This window comes from Suncus etruscus, chromosome 1, assembly GCF_024139225.1.
Source record: "Suncus etruscus isolate mSunEtr1 chromosome 1, mSunEtr1.pri.cur, whole genome shotgun sequence".
In the NCBI taxonomy this organism is placed as follows: domain Eukaryota; kingdom Metazoa; phylum Chordata; class Mammalia; order Eulipotyphla; family Soricidae; genus Suncus; species Suncus etruscus.
In genome coordinates this window covers 25794042-25820529 of record NC_064848.1, presented here as the reverse complement: position 1 = coordinate 25820529, position 26488 = coordinate 25794042, and the positions used below count along the sequence as shown (strand labels likewise).

Genomic DNA, 26488 nt, shown 5'->3' with positions numbered 1-26488 from the left:
AAATCATGGCCTCAGCCCATTAAGCCATCTGTCTCTTGAGCTGCGGAACCTTTTAAAAGCTAAATTTAAACATTAACAAATGTTACCTTATAGAGGGAATGAGACTGAGATCAAGATCAAGATCTCCAGCATATGCTCTTTGACTGTCTTACTTTATAAATCTTATTCCTTAAAACTTTTAGTAGCCCAAGAAATTATGACACTGATCCTGTTATCTGTCATAGTTATGACCGAGCAGACTGTTTTAAAAGAAGTAACTGATACATTATTTGTTATTGAAGTGTAATTTGGAACACAGTTTCATCCCTTAGCCTAATCTGGTCTTTCTTGGATCTTTTTGTTTTGTTTTGGGGCTCCATCTAACAGTGCTCAGGGGTTAGCACTCAGAAATCATTCCTAACAGACTGGGGGAGGGGGGAGAATATAGGATTCCGGGGATCAAACATGGGTCCATCGTGGGTCAGCAACATGCAAAGAAAATGCCCTACCACTGTGCTATTACTCCGGCCCCTCTTTCTTAAACTCGTATTTATTGATCTTGGAGTTTGTAGGATGGGATCAATAATTCAGAGTTCTAGAACATTCTCATCTATCTGGTTCTACCAAAAGTTAAAACTAGTTTACTCAATCCATTTCCTAAAGATTCATTTGTGAAAACCGGTACAAGTCAGAAATACCATGCTATCCTGAATCCTTTTCAAGATACCAACCCACTGGTTGCCTTTTTGGAATAAATATAAATACTTATTCCTCAGGTCGGAGAGATAGCACAGCAGTAGGACATTTGCCTTGCATGCAGCCGACCCAGGACAGATGGTGGTTCGAACACCAGCATCCCATCTGGTCCCCTGAACCTGCCAGGAGTAACCCCTGAGCACTGGCAGATGTGATCCAAAAACCAAAAATAAAATAAAATACTTATTCCTTGTAGGAATAAATACTTGTCCTATCAGAGTCATAGGAGTGATTTGTAAATCTAGTAAGATTACATTATGGAATTTTAGAACCAAAAAAACCTTAAAACCCATAAAATTTGGGGCTGGAGCAATAGTACTGTGGATAGGATCTGGGTTCATTAAGGTCCACCTAGCCCATCAGGAAAGAATACTGATGAGCAAAGCCAGAAATAATAAGCCCTAAGCAATTCCAATCTACGCTCCCTTAGAAAATATCGCCCCCAAACCATAAAACTTAGAATAGTATCACTGTTAATCCTCATACAACCATGTGACAAATCAACATAAATCAGTTAACAAGGGCTAAAATAATCTAGTTTTGATTTGCTATTATCAAATAATTGGAAAGGAAGAATCCAGAATTAATCACTATTACTTCCAAATAGAAGCTTCATTTCTTTTCTATTCAAAACTAGTTATTTCATGTCCTCAGAGAGCAGTAAATGTGATTACAAAAAGGAAACCTGCTAAATAACCTGACCAATCAACAAAACTAACGAAGATAAAAATCTGGGCTTATATATATATATATATATATATTTGGTTTTGGGGCCACACCTGGCGGTGCTCAAGGGTTACTCCTGGCTATCTGCTCAGAAATAGCTCCTGGCAGGCACGGGGGACCATATGGGATGCCAGAATTCGAACCAACCACCTTAGGTCCTGGATCGGCTGCTTGCAAGGCAAGCTATCTCTCCAGACCCTGGGCTTATATTTTGAGCAGACTATTTTAAAATATCTGGGATTCATAGTCTTTATAGCTTATATATATATATATATATATACATACATATATATATATCAAATATTAGGTGAAAAATAGATATTTGAATGTGTCTCTGCCAGATCCAGACAGATTTCTGATATCACACATATACACAAATAAGAAAACAATAAGGAATAGTAGGGAAAACAGGCAGTTACTTTGCTTTTAAAAAACAGCAAACAACTGAACATTTTTTATAAATGCAGAAAAACATTTTCTCATCATAGATTGTACTTCCTTAGGCATGAACACATTTCTGTAATAAACTTTAATACAGCCATATTATTACTCTTTATAAAATTTTATGAAAATCAAGCCTACCAATAAAAATGACATTTTTATCACACTACTCTTTAAATTTCATCACTTAAAAGTAGTTGTACACAACAATTTCTAACCTTTTGGGGAACATTCTGTAGAACAGAACACTGGAATGAATTAATTGTTCGGCAAAGCAGCACTGTCTCAATTGTGATTATGATTTGGTAGTTAATACTTTTGTTTTTCCAGTAGAAAGCAGATTTTCTAAGAAAAAACAGCCTCCTTGTGGTATTATCGATCAAGAGAGCGTTTCTGAGCAGCTTCTGAGCAAACATTTCTTAACAGGTTGATCACAGATCTGGGATCTTCACTCCTCATAATGGCACTACCAGACACAATCATGTTAGCTCCTGCCTGGAAGAAGTAAACACTTAGGTTATATCTCAAAGAAAGATAGAGAAGAGTCTCAATAGAATTCTTGGACCAGAGTGAGTTTATACCCTTGCTTCCTGACAGTATTTTATCTCTACGAAAGGATTTTAACTTTAAGATGGAAAGACTTAAGCAACCAAATTCAAAGAAGTTAAAACAGTAACAAATGAAAAAGTATGATTGCTCCTAAATATGTTTAAGACATTGCTTACTTTCTCGTAACCAATTCTAAGTAAGAGATACTGCATTTCTGTTAATTCGCTGATGAGGTTTTAAAGCCTTATTATTTAAAACTCTTTATCCTGTCTACAGACTCAGAAATCACTCCTGGCAGTGCTTGGGGGGCCATATGGAATGCCAGGAATTGAACCCAGGTTGGCCATGTACAAAGAAATTGCTTTATCTGTTGTGCTATCACTCTGGTGCCTATACAACTTTTGTAGGGCTACTACTTCAGATGTTTCTTAATTGAAGCAGGAATAGCGTAACAGCAAGACAGAGTTAAGTAAAAAGCAATTCCACAAGGTCAAAGGCTACAGGATCACTAATCATTTGGCAAGCACTTCTGCTACTAACATTTATCAGAATAAATGCTTTTTTATAAATATCAAGCAGAAAAGTGATGGTAGCAGCTGTAGAAAAACTAGACCTTCATGTCTAGAACCAGAATATGCTGCTGAGCAGACTTAGTAGAAGCAGACCCATACAGCTTACTAATCCTCAGGTTAGGTCAGCATCCTTTTATTAAGGGTGAAACTCGTACTCTCTCTTCAAAAAGGGCCAAGTGGATATCCAGAGATCAAACCTGGGCTCTCTTAAGAAATGGCTCTAAACCTTAGAACAAATTAGGTAGCCTACACACTGAATCTCTACAAAATAACCTCCACACATTCTCTCCCACCAACTTCTCTTTATCAGCAAATATTTTCTTTCCTTTTTTGGAAGAATATTTCTTATTCTGAGGCACAGGAACTTAATGATCTCTTAAAGTCTGGACTTGAACATATTCATTCAAAGAACCCTTTCTTTGGCATTACTGAGCTAACCTGATCTAACCATTTAATAATCATATAATTTGCAAATACTTTCTTTTTTTTTTTTTTTGGTTTTTGGGTCACACCCGGCAGTGCTCAGGGGTTATTCCTGGCTCCAGACTCAGAAATTGCTCCTGGCAGGCACGGGGGACCATATGGGATGCCGGGATTCGAACCGATGACCTCCTGCATGAAAGGCAAACACCTTACCTCCATGCTATCTCTCCGGCCCCGCAAATACTTTCTTATAGCTTTTTTTTTCCCCCGAATTCTACATTTAAAAAAATACTTTTCTGAGAGAGGAAGAAAGACCAGCAATCTAGAAAACATAGGGATTCTAACTGGTCCAAAAATACAATGAAAAACGACACAAGGTGTACATTAGAGACACTAGATAGGAAATGGTTCTTGGACAAGTCAGAGCAGCCTCACCTCTGCACATCTATGGATAGTGTCAGGACCTACGCCACCATCAACCTCTATGTCCAAAGACGGGAACTGAGTCCTCAACCAGTGAACCTAGATATACATGAGGAAATAAGTGACTCCTAAAGATGATATGAGGGATGGGGCAAAGAAAAGCATTCAAACAAAAACTAAAAAGAATCAAATAGTCAATACTAGTCATCAAAATTATTGCAATGTTTCACATAGACTTTACATCAATTTAAAAAGTTTGAGAAAATTTCCTATTTCAGTACTGAAACAATTTAAGTATAAATAAGTAAGCTTTATTTTATTTGACCAGTGACATTTCAATTTGTTACAGATTTGAAGATAATGTACATCACATACAAAAGACCCAATCCTTAACTCAAGTCCAAGAGATCTAAAGGCGACAGAGAATAGTCTGAAGAGAAATTTTACTTTACTTTATGATTTTTTGAGCCTAAAATTTTTTCTTGATTTTTTTTTTTTTTGGTGTTTCGGGCCACACCCATTTGATGCTTAGGGGTTACTCCTGGCTAAGCGCTCAGAAATTGCCCCTGACTTGGGGGGACCATATGGGACGCCAGGGGATCGAACTGTGGTCCTTCCTTGGCTAGCGCTTGCTTACAAGGCAGACACCTTACCTCTAGCACCACCTCACCGGCCCCAAGCCTAAAATTTTATAAGCATATATCATACTGTATTATAACAATAGGCAGGAATTCTCAAATATCTTCAGAACAGGACCTGTCTTAAAGATACAGGTAGGTCTAATGTATTCTTCATGAATTAATGCACACAATAGCTTCACCCTAGAATCAAATAATACTTTTACCTTTGGCATCATATCGTCCATAAATTTTTGTCCTCCAAACCCAGGTTCCACTGTCATAACCAAGGCCATGTCTATCTGATTAGCCCATGGTGCCAAATATTCAACTGTAGTTCCAGGTTTAATGGCAAGGCCAACCTACAACAAAGAAAATTTCACTATATCACATTAACAGGTATCAACATTAACACATATTACTGAGGGTTTGTTAGGCCCAGTAGAAATATCTATTCTTTTCTTTTTTAATTTTTTTTTTTTGAAATATCTATTCTTAACTAGAGTGGCAATGGGTAAGGGAAAGAGGACAGAAGTTTGGGCCTCACAAAGCAATTGCTCAGGGGACAATAGTGGTGCCAAGGATTGAACCAAAGTCAGCTGCTTGTGCCTTGCCTTTTGTGCAAGTATTAAAAATAAGTCAGCAATGTTATCAAATGTTATCAATTGTAAAATGTCCTTATAAATTAGTTTTAGAAAGCATTAGGAGAAAAGTTACCATTGGGGCCAAAGCAATAGAACAACAGGTAGGGTGTTTGCCTTGCACATAGCTGACCTTTATGTATCCCATAAAGTCCACAGAGCACAACAAGGAGTAATTCCTGAGTGCAGAGACAGGAAGCACCAGACAAAAGCAAACAAACAAATAAAAATCACTGCTAACTTCTCACCTTCATTCCATTTTCCCGAATATCTTTAATCAAAGCACCGGGATTCTCAGTGGCCTCCAAATGAAAGGTATATTGGTTAGCGCCTGCAACAGCCATTGGCTTTACCCACTGTTCTGGTCTGGAAACCATCATGTGCATGTCTAAGGGGGGGGAAAAAAAGATTATCGCCTAAGTATTACTAAAATGAAAATACCAGGCTCAGAATAACTGAAACCAGCCTAAAGATTTTGTGGCTGCAAATAGCAGCTACTCTGGCTTAACAATAATGATCCATTACATAGTAGAGCTAGCCTCCCTTTATTCTCAAGTTTCTTATTTATTAAATATAATTTAGTAGATTACATATTCATTTACCAAAAAAACAAACAAACAAACAAAAAACAGGGGCCGGACAGAGAGCATGGAGGTAAGGCATTTGCCTTGCCATGCAGGTCAGTGGTTCAAATCCTGGCATCCCATATGGTCCTCTGAGCCTGCCATGAGCAATTTCTGTGCATAAAGCCAGGAGTAACTCCTGAGCTCGGCCGGGTGTGAACCAAAAAAAAACAAAAACCAGCTGTCCAAACAGGGATCCAAGTCATCTTCAGCACTGTCAGGTGCAGGTTTGATCAACTACAAATGACACCAAAATGGGTAGGCTAGTAATTCCTGAAACCACAAAGTCTAGACCCATCCACATTCTTGGGACCTATCACTAAACCACGAGGCCCAGAGAGCAGAGAACTGCTGAAAATGGTCCCAAAACCCCTGAGCATGCCGGGAATTGCCCTCCAAAAAGGAACTAACTAGGAAAAGGTGCTAACTAGGAAAACAAATGACTAAAACCAGGAAATAATGATCAAAAAATAAGTTAAAAACTTAAACAAATAGGTAACCAATGCATTGAATTTCTACAAAATAACCACTTTTGGGAAGGGATAAGAGAGACAAACAGTGGAGAAAATAGAGAAGGGGAGATGAGGCATCATACAGCTATACAAACCACTATTTTTGTTTTTTTCTAAATGAAATCAAGCAGACATTGCTGGAATTTTGAATAGAGAAGTAACAAGCTCTGACTTGGCATAGCAATAACCCAGGTGAGAAGTGATAATGGAAGCAATTGAGGGATGTGAGATTCTATAGAACAGGGGTCTTCAAACTACGGCCCGTGAGCCATATAATTGTATTTATTCCCATTTTGTTTCTTCACTTCTAAATAAGATATATGCAGTGTGCATAGAAATTTGTTCATAATTTTTGTTTTTACTATAATCTGGCCCTCCAACAGTCTGAAGGACAGTGAACTGGCCCCCTGCTTAAAAAGTTTGAGGACCCCTGCAAGAGGCTCAAAGGTGGAAGGGGAGAGGAGAGTGAGGATGCTACAAGGTTTGGAGCCTGAATAATTAGAACCAAAATACTGAAAAAGCAAAAAAAAAAAAGAAGAAGAATGGATATGGGAAAGACTTGTTTACTAAAAACTAAAATCCACTCTAGCACTAGAGCCTATCAAAGAAATGTTAGGAAAAATAGGCCAGACCCTCTTCAAATATCTTGACTTAAAACATAAATACCACTTAATGAGAAGGAATAAGCAGCTTAAATGATAATAAATAATACTACTGTGAAGAAATATAACATTCAAAGTTCCTGCTATAGAACTGGACAAGAAAGAAGATATTATGGGGATCCAGTTATACTGCTTTGGTACCATAAGTACAAATAATGACTAACAAACATCATCAAACAAAACTTGTGTTGGCTTAATACACTATCTAAAAGAATTTCCAATCAGAAAGTCTTGAAAACATTCTCAAAGATTGCTGATTACAACAAAATAGACACACACTCAGGTATCAAAGGCAGCAGGATCAGGGGACCATATTATGGTGCCTAAATGGAGCCCAGTTTGGCTATATGCAGGACAAGAGCACATCCCACTTTAAAACCTCTCCAGCCCCATTTCTGCACAAAACTTCAACTGAAGTGTTAACTTCATGTTTATACATACAACTGATGTTATAGTAGCTAGAATACAACCACATATCATTTATAAAACAATTATGAGCTAACAATTAAACCAAATCAATGCTTCTGAATGTAAAAAAACAAAGGTCACAATGCCCAAACATTAAAGTATATGAAGTTAATTCACCCTCTATAGGCATTTCAAGAAAGATTAAGTACTAAGATTATCAACAAATAACACTGATAAGAGAAACCAAAAAAAAAAGATTTTGTGCAGTGGAATAGGTAAAAGAAGAAATAATGGAAGAGACACAAACAGTATTGAAGATAGTTGGAGCCCAAATTAATGGGACAGGAAGAACAATGTAAATCTCACACAAAATCATACATTAAGGATTTTGTAGCTACTATACAATGAAGATAAACAATTATTACCTCAAATTTATCTTAAAAAAACGACATTTCTCAAACTGTAGAAAAAGTTATTTATAAAATGTTATTAAAAATATAAAAAACAGCAAAAAGGTTTTGTGATTTTAAGTCACATGAAAAACTTTTAAACTTACTAAATTTCTTATATGTGATTTAAAATAGCAAAGATAACAACATGTGTTTAGAATGTAGATTCCATGAGAAACTAGCTTCCAGATCATTGCATGAACTAAAAATCTTAACTCGCATTACTCTGTTATTAGAGCATATACAAGCTTTATTTGTAAAAAGAACAAATTTACATAAAACTGGCTTTGTGTCTAGATGATGAATCAATTAAAAATAAAAACTTATGTAATTATACGGAGACCCTGTGCCTGAATTTGGCACTATGAAAACTATAGCAAATTAAGTAAAAGTTATTCATAATAATATTATAAAAGTACCTTCCTTCAGACTGAAAGGCTAAGAAGAAAATCAAAGAGGAATATAATACGTTAAAAGTTAATTTATAGCAGAAAGCTTTAAGAGGCTGAGTAATGTCAAATGATCCCAAAGCTGAGGCCAAGTTCAGTGGAATGAAGAACTTTCCAGGCCTTTAAAGAGAAAGAAAGCACTAAGGCCCTGAAGCAACATGTGGTTTGGCTTATTAAAGGAAGCCAAAGGCTTAGAACCCTGAGAGAAAAAGAGTGTAAGAGGAAGTTAAGAAATCAACCATCAAATTTTTCTATATTTAGGCAACACACCCAGTTTCAGATGGCATAGTACCCACTTACCAAAGAAGGGGTCCTGGCCTAGCTGCTTTCGGAGGCTTTCTACCACAGGGTGACCAAAGGTGATGTTGGGAACAAAATGCCTACAAGACAAACAAAAATCTTACTCTGAAAATATTCTCACTTCAGTTTGTCTTTTATCCCCAGGCATTCTGTGGGGATTGTCTATGTTGTCCCTGTGACACTAATATTTTTAAATCTAGCTTTTTAAAAATGTTTGAATACTAGAAATACTCACAGAATTTGTTTTACAAGTTACTTTCTTGACATAGCTGCAGATACTTCAAATATCAATGAATAATTCATGAATCCTTGACAGGTCGAAAAAACTGAAAGATAATGAAATTAAAACTCCAAAAATTCTATGACTTGCCCAAGTCACATACTTATTAGGAATTTCCGAATTCTGATGTGATTCTCTCCTAACCAGCCTACCACAGGCTGTCTATTGTTAGGTCTAATTTACCTGTAGCAATGGCACCAATGAACCATTTAAACTTCATTAGAGATCATCCTTTTTTGCATAACTCCCAAGTACCCTGTTGGATGTTTCAGAAAGCACTGTATATTATAAGAAATATACAAGAGTTCTGTATATTATAAGAAATATACAAGAGTTCCTGCTCATACTATAAAAATTTAGTCTCACTGACAAGGACAACTAAAGCACTCAGAAGAATTCACAACCCTACTGTTACACAAAGTGGCTGGTGTGAAGCTGATTCTTTCAAGGCCTACATGCTTCAGTTTCATTACATCAAATAAAGAGGGATAACAACAGACTGTTAACAGACTTTGAAGTGTGTCAGCATGGCCACAGGACAGGATAATAGTCCCTGAATGTATGCACAATGATATTTACAATGAAGTTTCATGAATGATAAAAGTGGATGATATAAAGCTACTGAAATCTTGACTCTGTTAAATATATGGAGAAACAGTACTTGCCTTGCACATAGCTGACCCATATGGTCACCTGAACCCCCACCAGCAGTGATCCCTGAGTTCAGAGCCAGAAGCCCTACACAAGTTGGGTGTGGCCACACACACACACACACACACACACACACACACACCCTCCACCACCACTATAAAGAGTTTAAGAAAATGTAAATAACAACAAATAGACTATAGGAGATAACAGTGCCAAAGGCAAATAGAACATAGAATTTTAAAAGGGAAGAACATAATCTGTATAGAATTTGGAAGGAAGAAAAATAAAGACAGACATAAAAAAAAGTAAAATCAGGGGCCAGAGAGATAGTAAAGTGGGTAGAGCATTTGCCTTGCATGCAGTTGATCCAGGTTTGATCCTCAGCATCCCATATGGTCCCCAGCTCCACCAGGAGTGATTCTAGAATGCAGAGCCAGGAGTAATTGCTGAACATCACTGGGTGTGGCCCCCAAAACAAAACAAACTAAAAAAGAGGCACATAATCAAAGAAGTAGTGAATGGTAGAGGTAGAATGTGTCTCACTAATTCTATCAAATGTGTTTGTACTTTTAATATAAACGTTTTACAGCAAAACAGGTGAAACAGAAGGTGCAAATGTAGAGCAGGAAGATGAACTAGGAATAAAAAGGTAGAAAAAAATCCATAGAACACAAGAGAAATTTGAATGGAAAGAAGATAGCAAAGGTGATGGGAATGTGTGGAATGTGTTAACTGTTTAGATGTGAGAGACTAAAAAGAGAATAAATCAGGGCCAGAGTGGTGGTGCAGTAGGGCATTTGTCTTGCATGTGGCTGACCCAGGACAGACAGCGGTTCAAACCCCTGGCATCCCATATGGTCCCCCAAGCCAGGAGTGATTTCTGAGCGCATAGATAGGAATAACCCCTGAGCGTCACCAGGTATGCCCCCCCCCCAAAAAAAAGAGAGACTAAATCATGACCAGGCTGCTTTTGGAATGGGGATGGAGGGCAGCAGTGAAGTCACACTCAAAAGTGCCTGTAAGCTACTAGAGGACGTCATGTGGTGCCACCACAGGACATGTGGTGCCATGATCAGCAATGTAAAGCAAAAAAAAAAAAAAAAAGTTAAGCCCTTACTATCTTCCAAGATGCATGTCCAAGTTTACTGAGATAACATAATGAGCAATGAGAAGGAATGAACATAATGAGATAATCAAAGTTCAACTTCTTAAGGACTCAGGTTTCCTGCCCCTCCATTACAAATAATTAGCAACAGAAAACAAGTTCTAAGAGAATCCTAAGAGATTAGCATTCAGGACACACCTGAAAGGGAGAATACAGTAAATGGGGACAAAAACTGGCTAATATGCTCTTTGTTCACCATAGGTTAGGTAGCTGTTGTTCTAAGACCAATGTAATACCTGGTCTCATAACAATGGCTAGGGCTAAGGGTAAGAGTTTTATTATGTCTATTCAGAAAGGGTGAGATAAGGAGGCATTAAGGCCAATTGATTAATACAAAACTCTAAGACCTGTGTATTTTTCTCTGGTTCTTTTGCTGTGTTGACTTGGAAACAATTTTATATTGGTCTCAAATTTATCAGGACAAATGTAATAACTGTCTTGAAATAAAGAGCATAAGACAAACTTTCATTTTACTGTAAAACAGAAGCACATAGTACAAAACTAATGATCCTCAATTGTATGACTAAAGATGAACTACTAAAAATGAATTCAAAGAACAGGTTCAAGAATGGAAGAACAAAAATTTATTCCCAGTAGAAAATGAAAGCTTATGGCTAAGCCATGACAATAATGAAGTCACAAATACAACTCACAAACACAAAAACAAGTCCAGGGGCCCCAGTTTGCCTGCACAACAGTAACCACTGGAGCACTAGCCACAAAAACCATTACTCCAAGCCTACAGAAGCCAAAAGGACCAGAGAAGCCAGAGCACAGCACAGTAGGAAGGGCATTTATTTCCTTGTACTCTACAGATCCATGTTCAATTTTCAGCATCTAATATGGTCCCCATCCATTAAACACAGCCAAGAGTAATTCCTGAGTGCAAAGTCAGGAGTAATCCATGAGCATCTCTAGATGTGACCCAAAACCAACCAACAACCAACCAAAGTCAACAAAAAATAAATTAATAAGAAAATTATCCAGAACTAGAAGTTTAACAAGCACAATGGGATTTTATTAGATTCTAATTCAATCGGGGGGGGGGTATTTTACTCTAATGAGAAATTCCAACAAGGAAATTCCCTTTATCAATATCTTTTCTCCTTTGCCCCTAAAAAAAAGTATTTTTGAAGTAATAGGAGGGAGGTGGAGTATGTAATAAAATAAGTAACCCTGTTCCTCAAATAACTTATGTGTTGGATATGAAAATATCAAAAAAATGAGTATGTTTGGCTAGCAGGGGTCCTCAAACTTTTTAAATAGGGGGCCAGTTCACTGTCCCTCAGATCATTGGAGGGTCTGACTATAGTAAAAACAAAACTTATGAACGAATTCTTATGCACACTGCATATATCTTATTTTGCAATAAAGAAACAAAACAGATACAAATACAATATGTGGCCCGCGGGCCATAGTTTGAGGACCACTGGGAGTTGATAGTCCGAGGGAAATAGCAGAAAAACGATGATAAGAACCCAGGGAACCAAAGCCCCATGAATTGGAGTCCTGTAGTCACTCATGTCCTGCTACTTTCTGGGAAGATCATCTAAAAGACAATTTTATAAGATTCCTCTTGGCCACACATCGCTCTTTAAGATGTAAAGACTCTATAGGCTCGATTTGCATTAGATAGATCTGACCCTCCTCCCATGCTGATTATCAGTGAACAATACTGTGCATGAAAACAGTCAGGGCTCAGTACAGGAAACTGGGAGCCCTTTGACCCCATGCTTTTCCTTTATATCTGTCCCGTTTTCTTAATCCTCGTGGAGCCCCTGCTTCAGGTTGGACTCAGGCACTTACAGAGATTAAACCATAAAACTGTAGTCATTTACAATACTGGGCTACAACTGCTTTATCTTTCACCATTGCCACTGTTGCAGACAGGCGGGGGAATGCTGGTTTCTGTAAGCTACTTAGACACCAGACCAGAAGTAGCCTAAAAACTGTTTGATTTTGAGATGCAAACATAGTTCTTAAAGAGAAAAAATTAGGCACCACAGAGAAGGTCAGACCCTATCAAAGAATGATTTTTAGGGGGCCAGAGAGATAGCATAAAGGTAGGGTGTTTGCCTTGCATGCAGAAGGACGGTGGTTCAAATCCTGGCATCCCATATGGTCCCCTGAGCCTGCCAGGAGCGATTTCTGAGCGTAGAGCCAGGAGTAACCCCTGAGCGCTGCTGGGTGTGACCCAAAAACCAAAATCAAAAAAAAAAAAAAAAAAAAAAAAGAATGACTTTTAAAAAGCACAGAGAATCTACAGACCTGAGGCACAGAATAGCCTAAACTGGGGCTGTGTGGGAGACATTCGGAGATTTTTCTGGCATCTCAAATGAAAATGTAGACTACCAGCTTTTTCCACCTCTCAAGAAGTCTGTCTTCTCTTGAACACATCTACCTCTCCTTTCCTAGTCCTCTAAATCCAAACTACTGTATTTCATTAATCACCTCCCCCTAAAATTCTTTTCTATGAGAAGGCAATGTTCCAGAAAATGTGGGCAAAAATTAGGATAGAACTGACTTTTCATGGAAAGAGCAGATGCCACTCCAGCCTGATACACAGTTCCCAAAGAGCTCACGTGGTAGGGAGATCCTGTGCCATGCCAGGTAAATAAAATGGACTTAGGGCACAGCTTCAAGTTGCCTTGTGAAGCTAGTATCCTTGGCAAGCAGATGGCGAGTTGCAGACTTGACCAGTCCTACCCCACACCCAGAGAATATCCTGTATCACAAAGGGTTACGCAGAGAGGTGGGGAGGTGGACACATTCCTCCAAGCTGCTCCCTCCCTCACATGCCACCTCATCCAAGGCAGCTACCTCACTTGTAGAAGTCAATAGTTAGGTCTCCTGCCACCCAGGTCACACCAATTTCATGAGTCACCAAGGGAATACAGTTTTTTTTGGTGGAAGCCACTTCTCCCACCTCCATTATCATCAACCCTCAGCTCCTCGCCTGGTTAAAAAAAAAAAAAAAAAAAAAGAAAAAGCACATTCAAACTCATGGGCATGCAGAGATCCTTTAAAGGGGATCAAGAAAAAGAAAAACATGTAGAGAGTTCCCAAGAGAGTTTAAGTTGTAGCAAAGGGATCACACCCATTTTCTCACTGTAAACCTAGAGCTGGTCAGGCTAGCCTTTGGCTGGCAAGATACCAAGGAAAGGGTAACAAAAATGGTTCAACTCCAAAGTTGCAAAGGTTTAAAGAGACAGGGCTGTGTGTGATGAATCGAGTCTGCCCCCTTTTCTGCCCCCCACCCCCAACAAGTGCTTTCTTAAGAGATCCAGCCATTATGAGGAAGTCATTCAACCAATTAGAACAAAGTGTGCTGTCTTCAGACCTTTACCTTCATAGAACACAGTAGTCAAAAGGGCAAACTCTACTTCCAGGTGCTTGCAGTTCAGTCAAGATAGAAAATAAATAACAAAACTAAGTGTAAGTTATTAGTTTTCTGTGAGCACAGAGAATGTCTTTATCATTCTCTAGAAGCCAAAATTTACAAAAGATTTTGAGATGACACAAGTTGTTTGTTTCATGGTTTCAATCATGGCTGCACATTTCTTATTTACAAGAGGAAGGATAGATAGATCAGATTTCTCACTATCGGATTCTGGTTTTAAAAACAGCAACAACCGTGTAGACTTCGGGGGTTAATTCTTACCAAAAAAATCATCAAGATGAGAGTTTGTATTAGCTACTCTGTTGTCATTAATATTCCTGGCAAGTGAACAAATTATTTTCTTCATTCATTTATTCAAACAGAATACACAACTTTCAAGTGCTTTCTGCATCAATAAATACACATAGCTTACCAGTTGAGTCACTCACTATATGCCTTAGGCATAAAAACGTAGTTTCCTGTCCTTAAAGAACATCTACCATTCAGTAATATTTTCAGTGAAAATTTGGTCTTTTCACAAAGGTGTCCCAATAAGTATGTAAAGTCACATCAGTATTAAGTAGTTTTTGCAAGCTAAAAACAAACTTTTGTGACAGATTTTTCATTATTATTAAGTCATTCTCAACTTAAAAGATTAACAACTCCTATTTAACCTGCTTGAACAACAAAAATTTTAAGGAATTCGACATCTTTTGTAAACAATGTGAACTTGCAAATTTGCATAAGTCCACAATTTTTAACTATGAAAAATAAATTACTGTTTCAGCTTGCTCTTTTAGTCCCTGCTCTTCCTTGAACATATATCTCAATTGCTTGTCTATTTCTTTACTCCCCCCCCCCCTGAAGAAGCCCATGTTCTGCCTTGAACACACACTTCTCTCCCCTCACTTGATAAATGAGTTGCAATATCTTGCTTCTCACCTAAAATAAAATGAAATCGATCAATTAATTTTTCTATTTGACCTCTGTAAGGCTCTTAGGGCTTTATGGCCCTAAGTGAAGCTGTGATAACTGTTCAGCAAACCAAAGCAGAATCAAGTTGCAAAAACTGTCACAAAAATGTTGTGTAACTTTGAGAGAATCGTACTCATTTCTCTAGGTTTGTTTCCTGGAATTTAGAACCAATTTAAGAAACGAATGATCTTCATGACTCCAAATTACAGTGCTTAGAAATTACTAAAAAAAAAAAAAAAAAAACCTGACCTCCCTGAAGCAGGGTGTCTGAAGAGAAAAAAGAGCCAAGAGGAAATATCAAAATTCGAACGCTACAACATCTTAAATGTCGTAAGAACTGATCAGGTGGCAGGCATTAGAAACTTGGCGTGCGTTGAGTTTCTTTCAAATTTCCAAAGATGTCAGAGCCGCGGGTTCTACTGATGACTCCCCAAATGTCACAGGCTGGAATGGAAACTCACTGACATGAAAGCAGCGCAGTCCCAGGTAATCAATCCCAGCAGTGGCAGAACTCGGGCCTCCTCAGTGCAGGTGACAACTTCCACAAGTCAGTCTATCCTAGTTTGTCACAAAATGAGTAACTCAGAGTAATTGCTCTGAGCTTGGGCAAGTCCTGTCAACTACCAGCAAAGCTCTGGAGCCTCAGTTTCCCTAACTGAAAAACCAAAGTCTGCCTGCAGGCCGCTTCAACCAACTCCAAGTGTCAGCAGGAAGCCAGCCATACAATTCTGTAGGGGAGTAGGGGAGACAGAGGTTTGGGACGCGCTCCTGGCCCAGGCTCCGCCCCAGCCCTTTTCCGGGGGTCCGCGCTCCCAGGTCCCCCAGCAACGCCGTGCACCCCAACAGGCGAGCCCCAAAGAGGCGCCTATCCCACCCCGCCCCGCGCGCAAACCCCTGACCCCCAAGCCCCGCGGAGTTACCCGTCCATTACATCCAGGTGCAGATAGTCAGCCCCGGAGTCCAGCATCCGGAGGCACTCGGCCCCTAAACTGGCCAGGTCGCTGTTGAGGATGGACGGGCCGATCTTGCAACCGGACGCCATGCTGCGAGTTCCCAGAGCTAGTTGAGCCCACGAGTCGGCAGGAAGAGGAAGGCGACGCTCCGATTGGGCACTCACACTTTGGCCCCGCCCCTTCCCGCAGACTCTTCCGCATTTGGTCGGAGCCGCCGCCCTACGTCGCGGAAGTCCCGCCTCACCGTGGGATGCTGTTTAAGGCTCTGAGCGTCCGGGTCAATCCACACTTGGAAGCTCTTCTCTCTTTCCATTGACTTCCCTTCAAACAGGCTTTTCGGGTTTTCTAGGCCTTCCGTGCTTGTAGGAGTTTCATAGCTGAAGTTCCTTCTCTTTGACTTAGATTCTCTGTCACTTGCAAATGCACATTTTTCTTTACAACTTGTTTTTGCCCATTAAAAAAAAAAACTTCCTCCTTTTTCTTTTCCTTTTCTTTTTCTTTCCCCCCCCCTGGGTTTTTTATTTTTTCTTTTCTCCTTTTTTTCTTTTCTTGAACTAAGACCTGAAGTAGTCAGATTTGAGGCTGAATCCTGATTGTACTTAAGGATTTAGCAAGTCACTTCTCCCTACCTCCCATTAAATCTGTTAAAAAATAAGCCTTCCAGTGATGAGAATAATTGTGAAGATTAAATAATCCAGATCATGCACCCATTATATCAATACCTGGTTCTAAATGTTAATTTTAATTGGCTATTTTTAACCCCCTCCCTAACCCCCAAACATACACACAACCAGATTTCCCTCTTACCTTCTCATTACCCTCTAAGAAAAAATTGTACTATATTTGTTTTCTGACAACACTGTTAGCTGTCCTAGAAAGCCTGGCCCATGCCACTAAATATGTCTAGATCTCTGGGTCAAGGTAAGTGATCCTGTAAAACTATAGAGTGGGGAGAGTCTAGTAAAAACATTGATAAAGTGAAAAGGTAGGATACATTGCTCATTGTATGAAAGAACTGGTAGTAGCATGGCCGGGTGTGTTTTAGGCAGTGTAACCAGCCATGTCCATAACATCCTTCTAAAGAATTAGCAACCATAACAGCAGGTCATAGCCTAAGCAGAGAAGCCAGGCTAGGGTTTCTATATCCCAATGTGTTTATCATGCTTTAACAAAAGTTACTGATAAAAAGATTAGTAGAATGGAGCTCTGGGGAAACAAAAGGGAGGAATTTGAAGTATCTAACTAAGGTGATTTAGCGAAACTATGGGATTTGAGAAATATCAATGCATACAAACCTGACACTCAATGCAATAGGTCACATTCTGGAAATTCACTATATAAATTACATATTAATATATATAATTATATAAAAAAACACTATATTGAGTGTTCTTCTAGTCCCTATACTAAAAAATGAAAATCAGGCACCTCAAATGTTTTTAGATTATTTTATTATATGTGCATATTTAAACACAGACATCTTAATATCGTTCATAAATATTTCATAAATGTTTCATATTTGTTGATACACATTTTAATCCATGCTCTTTGGTCATTCAGTATTCATAACAGACTTCATAGTCATCTGAGGGAAGTTGGCTGTGTCATCAATCTTTTGATATTACCTAAAAAATGGCTAATAATGGATTTTCATCCTGCAGTCACAGTGACTATTGAAAAAATACTATGGAGGTACATTGATTTGTCATCTTAAATTATACTAAAATAATATAAGTAAATTTGTTCAGTTTTTCCAAATACATTCTGCCCTTAATATTTTTCTTACTCTCCTGAGTGTAAGATCAAGCTTTGTTTCTTAAATGCTGCAGTAAGAACCACTAAATAAATGAGGAAGTGGGACTTTCTACTGTGAAGACAAGGCCATGAAATTGAAACTGTGAGGTCACAGGGCAACAACATAACTTATAGCATGACTTGGTGTGATAGCAGCAAATGCCACAGACTTATACTGTACAAGTTGAGGAAAGGTATTGAATTTGCTCTTTAGAATGTAATTTATGTTATGACCCCACTGTATTCTCATCTTAGATACTCTGGATGATGGACATCAAATTGGAAAAAGTGCTTCACTGACTAAAGGAACAGATACTAAGGAAGTAGATGTTATTTTGCCTCTGGTACTCTTAGAGACTTGACATGACACAAACCTACTACTCCCAGACTATATATACAAGAGACTGTATTAATGCCTATCAAGATATTTCCCTCTGCATTGTCATGCCTTCTTAGGCTTTTGTCATTATATTTCTCAGTGCCTTATCATAATGTACTCAATGAAGTTTAATTTTCTTGAAAAACCAAGTAATGTATCTAATATAATTATAGATAGAAACAAATACTACAAATGAAGATGTTCTGTTATATAGCTATACAAGATTTGAAACACTTTAACTGAACCTGTGTAGTATAAATCTATACCCACTATCATGAATGATACATATTTATTTCAAGGTCTCTCAAAATTTAATTTCAGAAAAAGCAACCTCTTAATTGAATACTATTTTTATTCATGGGAAGTAGGCCTGTTCTAACTTTTCTCAGAATAAATATCACTAATGCTTAATTAGTATTAGCAATACTGCATTTGTCATATGCAATTTGTCACATACTCAATAATATTTTGAACATTACAAAATAGTTAATTTTACTCTGAACTTCTTTATGATCTTTCCCAACCAGTTGTTCGTTAATAGTTATTCCTTCTCACTCCAGGTACTAGTATTCCTGAGAGTACATACTTGTGAAAGTCTTATGCACATACATATATTTTATCAATGACACAAACATTCAATACATTACATTCAACACATTTAAGGGCACTGTAATTGGAACAGATGCACTCACCTGCAAAATCTCAGTAGTCCCAGTACGAAAACATTCTCACTCTATAAGGCTCTCAGAGTGGAGACTTTTTTGCATGATACAATATTACATAGCTTATTGAAAAAGTTTTCTATAGACTTCCATAACACTAGAGTGAAGGAGTCAGGCTAAAAGGCAGACAGGCCAACATCAGGTTCAAAACATTCCAAAACTTTAAAAAATATATATAAAGATATTTAGGATTCTTGCCAGGTATTTAACAATCTACTTTGACTCCTTTACTTTTTAAATATTTGATACAATTATACAAAGATAATTTGAATAAAGGAGAAAAATAACTGGAACAAAATAAGCACATACATAGAGACTCATATAGCCCAGACACTTGTAATTACTAAACATAAGGCCTCTAACACTAATTTGAGCAGCATAATTTTAACAGGAGAAATATATCAGCTTAGGAAATATGATAGAACCACATATAAGTATATTTCTGCACTTAATAATTAATCCAACATTAAGTATAAATGTTCTGAAATTATAAAACACAAAAGAAATAATACGTCTATTTTCTGAAGTTTAGATAAGAAAATTTTTAACTTTACCTTTTATCTTTAGCTCATTCTCTTAGTGAAAGGGATCAAAACCCCAAATTATACTTGAAAATATTAATCACAATGTGAACAATGCTACCTAATAAGCAATTTTAACAGAAAAAGTAGGCTTCCTTTATGATTTGGGTGAGCTTAATGGGTCTCTTCTATATAGATATATACATTCCATAGCTGATGTAGTGAACATTTAAACATATAGAATGTGTTTTAAATTCATGGCCATATAACCAAAGTCTACATTTAACTTCAATCGGAGGACTAGAAAACACATACATTCACGCAAGAGCACGCATGTGAATGTGAGCCCACACGTCACATAATAATCTGTGTGAATTGTTATATGCTTCGTTATTATGTAACAGTTTTCTAGCATATAATTTTGGCTCATTCTTAGCCTCTATGATACTGATCTCTACTATGGGATCAATAATGCATTAGATATGGCCTTACGAGGCTTCCAAACTTTATAATTTCCTTGAAATAGCTGAACTTTCAAAGTAGAGTGTATACTTCATAGACTGCATCTATGAAGACATTGCTCACTTTATATTTTCTTCCTCATAAACTTATATGTCTAAAGAATCATAAGAACATCATTGATATCGAGGAAAAAGTTACTGTTCTGAACCAATCCTAACAATAACCTTAATATCTGAAAATATGCCCCAAGGGCAGGCACTGTATGCTGTAAGAAAAGTAATCACATATCCCAATATTTCCTAATTTTGGCATTGATGTTGTCATTCTACATGTAGAAATAACATCTTTTCCCACTTATTATATTTACATTTAGTTTTTATCAGGGACTAGGTTGTTAAGTCCTTCTTAATTCATAATTATATCTGATAATTTCTAGGATAACATAATTTTATTGTGACTGGTTATAAAATTAAAGGACCTTATGCTATAGCATTTTGGTTAGAAAATGCAATGAAAATGTCATCTCAAAAATAAATAATGAAATATTAGCCCTAAAAATAGTACTTTTCCTCCTTGTAAATGCTGTATCAAAACAAAAATGGCTAAAGGCTTATTATTTAATTTCCCTAAACTAATATTTTTCTCATTGATTTTTTTTGCATACTGGCTACTTGGACAACCACCTGATTAATATTTTGGAACTATAAAAATACACATTTTTATGAGATGTATATGTGAACAACCTTCAAACATTGTATTATTAGAGCATATTATTTCTAATAATCCTAAGTAACTCTGTAATAGATAAGTAACATTTTTAATTATTCAAGGCTTCTTGAATCATAAACAATGTGCAATGAAATGGCTTTTCCCTTTTTTAACCCTGGTTTTTATAGTCTTCAATAACCAAATCATATTTAGCCATTAATTTTTTTGATGTTTATGAAACAATATGTGCAGAAGCAGCAAAATCTATGAGATTTTGTGCCACTCAATAGATGTAAAGTGCTATTTTCACTTTTTTCTCAAGGAAAATTATTCAACTTTTGCAAGATCATCCCTTATGCATCTTGTTGGCACTTGCAATCTTACAAAATACAGGAATTAAACATGAGACTCATCTAGGTCTATATCAACATCCCCAAGCTCAGCTGGAGTAAATGTGAACTGGGTAGCAAGCAGGGGGTTTTCCATGCCATTCTCCTCACTGATGTGTAAGACCGTGTCTCCATGCTGTAGGAGGACAGATGTCTCAAGGCCAGTGAAGTCATCAGGGGCTGAAAGTTGAGAAGATAGTAAACTGTGTGTTGTAGCCCCGGGTAATTCTGTGACATCCTTCTTCTCTTCTTCAGTGGGGATGGCCTCACTCTATGATCAAAAGTATAATAACATCATGGAAAAAAGTATAGAAAGAAAAAGTCATTAGCTGTTCCTGGGAAAAAGTATCCCAATGCTAGTCAGTGCTAAACTTTACGGACATGAAATCATATTTTATTCCTCTTTATTTAAACACTGGGGTCACAGAGTTGTTTTGTTACAATGTACAATGCACACTACCCTTCACTCATGAACATTTCCCACCACCAATGTCCCCAGTTTCCTTTTCCCCTCCCCACACCTGCCTCTGGAGTAGGCATGTTACATCTCTCTCTCTCTGTCTCTCTCTGTCTCTCTCTTTCTCTCTATCTCTCTCTCACACACACACTTTATCTATCTACTGTCTACCTATCTATCTCTATCTCTCACACACATCCTCCTTCCTTTCTTTTTTTCTTGTAGACACTGATTTGTATATGCATAACACTTTATCTTCATTAAGTACCCAGTTATTATCCAGAGTGATCATTTCTATCATTGTCATATCATTGCCCCTTTTCTACCCTAACTATACTGCTCCACTATTTGTGGCAAGCTTCTGACCATAGACTGTTCCTTCTGGCCCCCATTTCTATCATCTCTGAATATTCTTACCACACTATCGTTTTTTTCCTTGTATCCAACAAATGAGTGAATTTATTCTGTGTCTATGTCTCTCCCTCTGACTCATTTCACTCAGTATAATCACTCAATATCCATCCATGTATAAGCAAATTTCATGACCATTTTTTAACAGTTACATAGAATTTCATTGTATAGATATACCACAATCTCTTTAGCCACTCATCTGTTCTCAGGCACTTGGGTTGTTTCCAGATTCTGGCTATTGTAAATAGAGCTGTGATGAACATATAAATGCAGAGGATTTTTCTGCATGGTGTTTTTATATTACTGGGTAATATCCATTGGAGTGGTATTGCTGGATCATGTGGAAGCTTAATTTCATTTTTTGAGGAATATCCATATTGTTTTCCAAAAAGGTGGGACTAATCTACGTCCCTACCAGCAGCAAATGAGAGTCCTTTTCTCTCCACTTCTGTGCCAGCATTGGTTCTTTCTGTTCTGGATAGTAAGCCAGTTCTGTGGTGTGAGTTGATATCTCTTGTTTTGATTTGCATTAACATGATGATTAGTGATGTACAATGCAGCACTTATTCATGTGCCTTTTGGCCATCTGTATTTTAAACTTTATTTTTAGGTACCATAATGTACAATATTGATAAGAACAGAATTTCATGTAAAGTTTATTCCAACACCACAGAGCCTCCACTTCATCAAAGCTCAGTTTCCCTCCAACATTATCCCAGTGGCCTCGTCTACCTCTGCTTCACTAGCCTCTCCCACCCCTCCTACAGAGAGATGCTTCTATTAAAAACCAGTTCTTAGATTTTGCTGCTTTGAAGTATTTGTTTTTCCCTTACTTTGTATACCACATATGAGGAAGATCATTCTGTATCTGTCCCTCACCATATAGCATACATATGCCCATACTTGTCTGGCTAACAAAAACATGTTGTACACTGGGACTTATGTTATCTGGAAATAAAGTTGTTTATACAAATGGTCCTTAGATTTAAAAATCAACACAGGAAATTATCTCTCTCTAGTGCCCCTTACCTGATTGGGAGATAGGCTGTGTAGATCAGCAACAATAATCGCAGGTGAAGAAGTGAGAACTGGTTTGTCCATTCCTTCTGGTTTCCTTGATGGAGCTGGACTGTAGCCCTGTGGTTGGACTGTGGCAGGGAGAGTGTCTGTTGGAGCAGCTGCTGGGTCTGGCTGAGTCTCAATGAAGGTCACAGACCGTTTCTGATCTGCTGTCGATTAGAAGCAAAGCAGTAAATAGAGGAGAAATTGGGACAAATAAGTTGCCATTGGCTAATCAATTAGCTTGAGTCAATGACTTCTGACTTTTGTTGGTAAGGACATTGATAAGTCATTAATAAGTGAGAGGTGAGCATGAATATAAGTGAGGTTTTATTAAGCTTTAGTGTTTACATTTTATTAAAAAGGAAGATATTTATTAATATATTAATATTTTTATTGTATGAATAAGTGAGAGTTGAACTATATAAATTCTTTAAAGTAATCACTGAATACATGCCAATGGGACTTAAATGTCCCTGTTATTCATCATTTCTTTGGCTGCAGTAAAAAAAGACATATTGGAAACCAGTTAGTGACTTGTATAAAGGAAACACACATGTCAATTTCATAGATTATGGATGACCTTAGTTCATTCAGATTCATTGGGTTAGGAATGAAGTGGGGAAGGTGAGAAGAAACCAGTCACTAAAATTTTTGTGGGAATCTTTTGCCCTTATCCTAGTGCCTCCCCAGGCTGTGCTTCTCTGCATGAGACACGAGCTGTTTTTTTGCAGGTCTTTATAGCTGACCTTTATGGCAAGACAATGTTGGAGTTAGAGAGGACATAGGAGGCCTCACCAGCCGGCTTCGTTTTAGGTTGAATGCTCCTGCGAGTAGTTGACAGTCGAGCCCCATGCCGATTTTTGGGTTCAGTTTGAGTCTTCTGACGTGACAGGAGAGGACGTCTTAGCTAAAGAGAATAGGCAGATTAGAGCTGGCAAGACGAGGTCAACTGTCTGGGAGGAAATTCTCTACTCAGAAGATCCGGACTATCCTTTGCTCCTTTTTTAATGAAATTCTATTCATTGTAGTAGTCCTTTATTATTATTGGTAGTTATTTGGCCTGGAGAAGCCAAGATGTAGCTCAGTAAAAAAGCATAGGTATTATTTGTACGAGTTCCTAGATTATTTCTAATTACCCTCACCCTATATCTACTTGCATATTTAACTCCTATACCCTCTAATTCTTTCAATTATTATTCTTTTGTATATCTTAAGAATAATAATAGCTTAATATGGGAGTCAATATGAGAAGGAAGGAAGGAAGAGATAGAGAAAGCGATAGAGAGAGAAAGAGAGAGATAGAAAGAGAGAGATAGAGAGAGAAAGGAAGAAAGAAAGAGAGAGGAAGAGAAAGAAAGAAAGAAAGAAAGAAAGAAAGAAAGAAAGAAAGAAGAAGAAGAAGAAGAAGAAGAAGAAGAAGAAGAAGAAGAAGAAGAAGAAGAAGAAGAAGAAGAAGAAGAAGAAGAAGAAGAAGAAGAAGAAGAAGAAGAAATATTTCTTGGTTAGTAAGACTCTGCAAAAGGGAGGAAATGAGTGGAAGAATAACAAAATTGCTATTTTGCTTAGCAATCAGATTTATTAATAAGAGTCAAAGCTAAAAGAGAAACAAAATATTCTTAGTTTGAACATGATACTTACCATGCTCTAAACTTTTCTGCATTGCTTATTCAAGTGAGAAGGCAAAGCATAATCTTAACATAATGAACATTCATGAGCACTAAAAATTGAATACAGTTTTCATTTTCTAGGAGGTCTCGCCTTTCCTTTCAGGATCTACTTACTTGTCTCAAGCCCCTCTTCCTTCCCAGAGGTTGCTGAATGAGGAGATTCTGTTGACCAGGTTCACTCTGTACACTTGCCACCCTGTCAAGCATCAATAGTGTTAGCAAGCCTTAGAGAAAGTGCAGAAGATCATCCTCTGGTGGGTCTTAGCCAAAATTACTTAACTGTAATAGACACTTCAAAGATACCATTATCTTTGAAGGAAGGTTGGCAAAGAATCCTGGGATAGGAGCTTTCAAAGGGTGGGGATGGAAAATGAGACTTTGTTACCCCAAACTGCCAAATTGAGATTCTGGTTTTAATCACTGATGCCATATTAGCAAAACACTGGTTCAATCACACCCCTGGTTTGGAAGCCACCAAAAGGCTTTAAATGCCATATTCTAATCTAATTTTTTGTTTTGTTTTGTTTTCCAAAGGGAGGGGGAAAGGTGGTCACAAACAAACACAAATGACTCTATCACATGGATGAGAACACCTTTTTTCGAAATTTCAATTTAAATGAAAATAAGATGGACAAATATCAAACACATCAAACACAGAATCCATTTGGGTGAAGGATACATTCAACACATGTTTGCAGCCTGAAGTCTGTGACTACTGAGGAAATGACTAGTCACAGGATAGACAAATGATTTTGTGAAAAAGATTTTCGACTTTTAGGCTGGCAAAGCAAGCTGTTAATACAACTCAGAAGCTTTAATAATGAAGACTATATTCAAATATATATTTATATATATCCTGTGATTCAAAGTAACAACTGCTCCCCCCAAATTGCTGTGTATGAGTGTCTTTTATATGCAAAAATGACCACTGACAGAAGTCAATATATTAGTGTTGGGTGAAGTTGAAAAAACTGTCATGGGTCCATGATATCTTTTCATTCTCCATGCATGGACACAAGTATTTATGATAGAGATGGGAATGGAAATAAATGTATTGTGTCTCCAGAGAACACTGCAATTCTGTGGATGATGCCAATGTGACTATTTGGTTAATGAATTATTAATTTGTGCTTTGCCTTTGCAAAAGGAGAGTCATCTAGAAAGAGTTTTTGTAATAAAATATTCCACAGAGAAATCCAAAGTCAGCAACTGTCTAAGAAAAGGAGAAACAATATTGATTCACTTTTACTTAAAAAAATGTATTACCTAAGTAATAAGCTGAAGCTAGAAGGAGAGAAATAGATGGAAGATGGATAATCAAATATTTCCCGTTGTGTTAACAGCTAGTTAATCATCACATAGTTGACAGTCACATCTGTCATTTTAAAAGCATAATTCATATTTCTACTCAAAAATAAAAAAGTTCCCAAATGGACTTTATCAGATATTTTTAAAATAAGGGTATATATGCATATATATACCATTATTATACCATTTAGGATAAACAACACCAAGTTCTATAAGTAGTACCAAAAGTAAGTGTTTTAAAATGTTTCTGTTATCCTGAATATAAAATTTAAAAAATCAATGTGACTTATACCATATATGACCTTTCCATAAAAATGGAAAATTACCACAATGGAACAATCCAATTAATTCTGATAAGCAATCCAAGCTATGTTGCTGGTATGTTTGAAGTGACATATCTTTATTAGTTAAACAGTTTAATATGTATCTTAAATCAGAAAAAGTTACCATATGCACAAAATTAGAAGCACCTTTCTCCCATATACCAAGCAAAGCTTCATTGAAATGGATTCTTCATTGACATCTAAATGTTACCTCAGTTCCCTTGGCCATAAAAGGAGGTTAATACTTACCACCTACCTCCCATTAAGGTAGAGAAAAGAAGTTAGTTAATGTTAAATGGATTGAACATGAAAAGTGATATATATATAAGCATGCTTTCTTGTTTTATATTTG

General features: G+C 37.3%; 2 protein-coding genes across 7 annotated transcripts in view; both read right to left on the bottom strand.

Moving 5' to 3' along the window:
• Positions 1 to 1880: 1880 nt before the first annotated feature.
• RPE (ribulose-5-phosphate-3-epimerase) lies at positions 1881 to 16030 on the bottom strand. Of its 3 annotated transcripts, none has more exons than XM_049784172.1 (6): positions 15901 to 16030; positions 8531 to 8610; positions 5376 to 5515; positions 4714 to 4848; positions 3882 to 3968; positions 1881 to 2397 (listed from the first exon to the last, which is right to left on the bottom strand). In XM_049784172.1, exons 1-6 carry the CDS (start codon positions 16020 to 16022, stop codon positions 2275 to 2277), a joined length of 687 nt encoding a protein of 228 aa, XP_049640129.1. In that variant the 5' UTR covers positions 16023 to 16030; the 3' UTR covers positions 1881 to 2274. The 3 variants fall into 3 exon arrangements, with proteins under 3 accessions (XP_049640129.1, XP_049640137.1, XP_049640144.1); XM_049784180.1 differs by having other exon boundaries at positions 15912 to 16009; XM_049784187.1 differs by lacking the exon at positions 8531 to 8610 and having other exon boundaries at positions 15901 to 16001.
• Positions 16031 to 17367: 1337 nt separating this feature from the next.
• Positions 17368 to 26488, bottom strand: part of UNC80 (unc-80 homolog, NALCN channel complex subunit) — a 277398-nt gene continuing 268277 nt past the window's right edge. For all 4 annotated transcript variants that reach the window (XM_049784015.1, XM_049783997.1, XM_049784007.1 and 1 more), the window contains 4 exons: positions 24620 to 24701; positions 23634 to 23745; positions 22806 to 23005; positions 17368 to 21179 (listed from right to left, as the gene is read on the bottom strand). In XM_049784015.1, coding sequence (XP_049639972.1) covers positions 20916 to 21179; positions 22806 to 23005; positions 23634 to 23745; positions 24620 to 24701 — 658 coding nt within the window. In that variant the 3' untranslated portion in view covers positions 17368 to 20915. The remainder of the gene's footprint in view (positions 21180 to 22805; positions 23006 to 23633; positions 23746 to 24619; positions 24702 to 26488) is intronic.

Excerpts from the sequence above, each read along its gene's own strand:
- RPE (XM_049784172.1), bottom strand. The coding sequence starts at position 16,022 with ATGGCGTCCGGTTGCAAGATCGGCCCGTCCATCCTCAACAGCGACCTG. Across the intron at positions 5,516-8,530 it reads AGGCCAGGACCCCTTCTTTG|ACATGCACATGATGGTTTCC; the intron begins GTAAGTGGGTAC and ends CCCCCCCCTTAG. Across the intron at positions 4,849-5,375 it reads TTCGGGAAAATGGAATGAAG|GTTGGCCTTGCCATTAAACC; the intron begins GTGAGAAGTTAG and ends TCTTTGTTGTAG.